We start from the raw sequence: 5,104 nt of genomic DNA, 5'->3' as shown, positions 1-5,104 counted from the left end.
ACTGGTTCCAAACCTTTTTTTTTTTTTTTTTTTGTAGCCCAGATACCAATTAGAAAGAAGTGTTACCAAGGAGATCTTAAAGAGCAAAATGCATTTTCGAGAGCAGAGCTTTAAAATTTACTATGAGAGTTCAACACAGGTTAAGTGTAAATGAGAATCAGCTGTCTTGGGATTAAATACTACCACACAGTTTTTTTTAGAAGATTAAAAACGGAAGTAAAGCAAGGATTCCAAATGTTGTTTCCAGAGCAGCCCAGCTGCTTTGCAATCTGGACTTGAACCTCTTCCGGTTGGGTCAGCCTGAATCAGCGCTGCCTCCAGGGGCTGAGAGGTGCATGGTATGGTGGAGACTGCTAGATTAAGATTTAACTCAGGTTCTGAATTGAAATTCTGACTTTAGTTCCTGTTAGCTGTTTGATCTCCCTTAAACTACGGACAGTAAGCCCTGCCTTCCTGGAATATTGGGAAGATTAAACAAGCTAGAGGATAAAAAGGCACACTAGAAAATTAGGATATTCTTTACATACAGGTTATCATTGGGAAGTTGTGATCAGATGCTGGATCTTGCACAGGAGCAAAAGCTGTGAAAGCTGAAAGTAAAGATTGAGCTGGAGTTTAATGCAGTCAAATAAAATTTATAGTTAATTGGACACTTTTAATAACGTGAATCAATATTTTACTGCAGGGGTCACCAACTCAAATGCCAACAGAGGGCCAGCCAGGTGAAGCAAATGAAATGAGCCAGGTGGAGGGGGGAGCACAAAATGAGAGGGCTGCATCCAGCCCTGAGGTGGGGGCCAACTTCACCTCCAGCTGCTTGTTGCCCTGCAGTAATGAGGGCCCAATGTTGCCAGGTTTTCTGATTTTTCAAGCTTAAAATCTAGATTTTTATGTGAAACCAGTTAATTTTTACATGCTGTTAGCCAGTTTAAAATTTTTCTTAACATTGGGTAAGCCAAACAAAGCACATATGCGGCTCACCAGTGTAAGGCTCTCTGCTTTACTCTATGGGAATTAAGTGTAAATTGCAAACAGTTCATAAAAGTTATTCTGAGTATTACATTTTGACAGCTGATTATAGTGTTTAAGTTATTCGCTCATCTCCTGGTTTTGTGATATCTGCATATGTGAATCAAGAATAATATTGAGATGAATATGGACAGAAGGAATCCCCCAGAACACAGTGAGAAACTGTGTTCTGTCCAATAGTCCCAACTTCAAGGGCGTGGTAGCTGGCCATGTACCATTTCCCCTTATCTAGCCCACAGACTTCCAGCTTTCCAAGGATTCCATAGAAATGTCATTGAATGCTCTCCTTATGAAGTCACATATGCTAGAGCACATTTTCTCAATCAACCACTTTTTTTTTTTTTGAGTTGGGGTCTTACTCTGTCACCCAGGCTGGAGTATAATGGCACAATCAGGGCTAACATCAGCCTTGACTTCCTGGGCTCGGGAGATCCTTCTGCCCCAGCCTCCCACGTAGCTGGGACTACAGGTGTGTGCCACCACACCTGGCTAATTTTTTAAATTTTTTTTGTAGAGGCAAGGTATTCCTGTTGCCTAGAATGGTCTTGAATTTCTGGACTCAGGTGATCCTCTCACCTTCGCCTCCCAAACTGCTGGGATTACAGATGTAAGCTACCACATCTGGCCCAAACAGCTACTCTTTTAAAGTAAGATATGTAGTTGGATGTCACTTCTTTTTTCTTTTGAAAAATGGCTCACTCTGTCCCCCAGGTGGAGTGTAGCAATGCAATCATAGCTCAGTGTAGCCTCTAACTCCTGGACTTAGGCAATCTGCCTGTTTCAGCTTCCCAGGTAGCTAGGGCTACAGGTGTGCACCATCATGCCCAGCTAAATTTTAATTTTTTTTAGAGACAGTGTCTCACTATGTTGTCCAGGTTGGGCTCAAATTCCAGGCCTCAAGCCATCATTCTGCCTCAACCTCTCAAAGTAGTAGGATTACAGGAATGAGACACTGAGCCCAGCCCTGGGCGCACTTTTTTTTTTTTTTTTTTTGAGTTGGAGCCTCACTCTGTCATCCAGGCTGGAGTGCCTTGGCACACTCATGGCCACCCCAGCGTCAACCTGCTGGGCTGTGGCAACCCTTCCCCCTCAGCCTTCCAAGTAGGTGGAACTATAGGCACGCGACGGTGCCCAGCTAATTTATTTATTTATTTAGTGTAGAGGCGAGGGCTCATCAAGTTGTGCAGGCTGGTCTTGAACCCATGGGCTCAGGCAATCCACTCGCTCTGGCCTCCCAAAGTGCTGGGATTACAGGCTGAGACACCGAACCTGGCCGGACAGCAATTTTGAAAGGAATGGTGCTGAGTTGTTAAGATTCCCACTTCTTAGATTCTGTGCTCATAAATAACCATAGTAACACACTTGTATAGCACGTTTTTTTGCAGAACACCTTCATCTGCATTCTCATTAGGTCCTTACCACAGTCCTGTGAATTAAGTAACTCCTCCAGATTTTTGGCCAGAGTCCTCTTCAAGTTTACAATCTGTGGTTTCCCTTTATCTGTGATGTTTATCCTTGCCTCTCTTTTTTAATTACCACCAGTCCAGCTTCTCAGAGAAGTTGACTTTGTTAGCACAAGCAGCTTGAGTTGGTGAGATTCCAGGTAGTGTGAGGAACATCGCATGCAGACTTGGGTAATTAAAGGATAGCTGGTGAGGGGGTGGGCGTGGCTGTCTCTAGGAGTGATTCTGAAATGCGCTCTCTGCCTCTTAGCCTTTCTGCTTTTTGCTTCCCTTTTGTTCTCTGCCTCTGAGAGCCAGTGCCCTCTGACTGGTTATGCAGAGCCTCCCACAGAAGCACCCCTCCTGCCATAACCATCCTGGCTTCTCCTGGTTCTTTCACCTCCTCATCTGTACCCCTTTCAGCCTTCCATCAGATGACCATTCCCCTCCTGGGGTTATTATACATAATTTTCCTGGCTGCATTGGGTGGGAGGATGGGCAAAAGTATTTGTCAGCAGACTTCTTCATTACCCAGAACCATGTTTTACAAATCCTAAAAATATGTGGGGTACAGCTTTTAGTAAAGAAAGGGAGGGAGGAGGAAGAATAAAGTGCACAGGGACAGTAGATGCTCAGAATTTGCAGATGTAACACTGTCTTGACTCTTGGAGAGCTTTCAGCCATCCCAAAATTTCCTGACAGGTAGTAATTTGTAATCTTGCTAAGACACGGATTTGAATTGCAGCTCGGTTGTAACTCTTCAGTAATTAAAACTTTCTTTGTGAAAGATGGTTCTTTTGAAAAGAGAATCAGCTGCTACTATTCGCGATGTTAGAGAAGAAAAAGAAAAGATGTCTAAAAAAGTGATAGTTCTTAGCCAGAAAAAAGGAGTTTGGAATAAATTAAAGGCTAGAATGATGAATTTTGATGTGCTGGGAGTAAGTCCACCATATACTTCGTAGGGAGGCAAGGAAGTTTATGAGGGTTTAGCAGTTTCTTAAGCCAGGGCAAAATTTGCTTGGGTGAGATAATTTTAGAGAAAGTTAAAAGGGGGGTTAACATGTAGTGGGAGGTGAGACATTTAAAAAAAAATAAGGGGCCAGGCGAGGTGGCTCAAGCCAGCACTTTGGGAGGCCGAGGTGAGAGGACTGCCTGAGCTCAGGGGTTTGAGACCAGCCTGGGCAACTTGGTGAGACCGCGTCTCTACAATACATAAAAAATTAGACGGGCATGGTAGTGCATGCCTGTAGTTCCAGCTACTTGGAAGGCTAAGGGGGAAGGATCGCCTGAGCCCTGCAGGTCGACGCTGGGGTGGCCGTGAGCTCGACACTACACTCCAGCCTGGGCAACAGAATGAGACTCCAACTCAAAAAAATAAAATAAGAGGCCAGGCTCGGTGGCTCAGCCTGTAATCCCAGCCCTTTGGGAGCCCGCGGGTTTGAGACCAGCCTGGGCAACTTGGCAAGACCTCGTCTCTATAATAAATAAAAAATTAGCCGGGCATGGAAGTGCATGCCTGTAGTTCCAGTTACTTGGAAGGCTAAGGCAGAAGGATTGCCGGAGCCCAGCAGTTTGACGCTGAGGTGGCTGTGAGTCTAGCCTGGGCAATGGAGTGAGACTCCAACTCAAAAAAAAGAAAAAGGAAAAACCAGAAGCTTCCACCACCTTTTCTGTATTTATGGGTTAGGGGATTTACGAAGGTGTCTGGATGTACTTATCTGGAATGTCAGGGCTCCGATGCACCCCCGTCATTGGACTTGTTCAGGCAGGTGGTGCGTGGCCAGCTGTCAAGAGTATTGTGGAGGAAATTCCTGTATTTGGTTTCCGGGAGGCCTCATTTGTTGATTTTTAAGTTTCTGGACCTCTTTCTTACCTTCCCTCCCTCCTTCTGTCTTCTTTTGTGTATGTGTGCCTCTTAGCAGCCAGAGACAATCAGCGCTGAACTGAAAGAAGCAGGGTTTATGCTTGGCTGGTCCTTACACCTGAATATGCTGGTGGCTCCCAAGGCCCTGGGCCAAACCTCAAAGCAAAGTGGTTACTTTGCCTTCCTGGCTTTTTAAAAACTTCTTCCTCCCCACCCCCATCCCAAATTGCCACCTAGGCCTGTCTTCCAGCTCTGTGTAACTGTAGCTCGGGCCTACTTTACTTGGGCAGTTTTTTCTGAATGATGGAGTTTAGCAGATGAAAGTAATTTGCGCCTAAGGTGTGAATGAGGTTTGGTCTTTGAATGTTTGCATTTTAAAATCAAATGAGGCTTGGTGATTGCCAAGGGCTGGGAAGACAGGGGAATGGGGAGTTAAGTGTTTAATGAGGACAGAATTTGAGTTTGGGAAGATGAGAAACTTCTGGAGACAGATGGTGGTGATAGTTACAGCACAATATGAATACACCTAATGCCACAGAACTGTAAACTTAAGAATGGTTACGACATAGTGGCTCAAGCCTGTAATCCCAGCACTTGGGGCGGCCAAAACAAGAGGATTGCCTGAGCTCAGGGATTTGAGATCATCCTGGGCAACTTGGTGAGACCTCATCTCACAATAAATAAAAAAAAAAAATTGGCTGGGTGTGGAGGCTTGTGCCTGTAGTTCCAGCTACTTGGAAGACTGAGGCGGAAGGATCGCCTGAGCCCA

The 5,104-nt window shown here is 45.1% G+C and overlaps 1 protein-coding gene across 1 annotated transcript in view; it reads left to right on the top strand.

Annotated features, from left to right (window-relative positions):
- Positions 1-5,104, top strand: part of NXN (nucleoredoxin) — a 121,881-nt gene continuing 116,777 nt past the window's right edge. The window contains exon 1 of the mRNA XM_021711350.1: positions 1-338. Within this exon, the coding sequence (XP_021567025.1) occupies positions 336-338 (3 nt within the window). The 5' untranslated portion in view covers positions 1-335. The remainder of the gene's footprint in view (positions 339-5,104) is intronic.

Source organism: Carlito syrichta, unplaced genomic scaffold, assembly GCF_000164805.1.
Source record: "Carlito syrichta isolate Samal-C Ts95f unplaced genomic scaffold, Tarsius_syrichta-2.0.1 Scaffold302085, whole genome shotgun sequence".
In the NCBI taxonomy this organism is placed as follows: Eukaryota; Metazoa; Chordata; class Mammalia; order Primates; family Tarsiidae; genus Carlito; species Carlito syrichta.
This window is presented reverse-complemented; position numbering and strand designations above follow the sequence as displayed.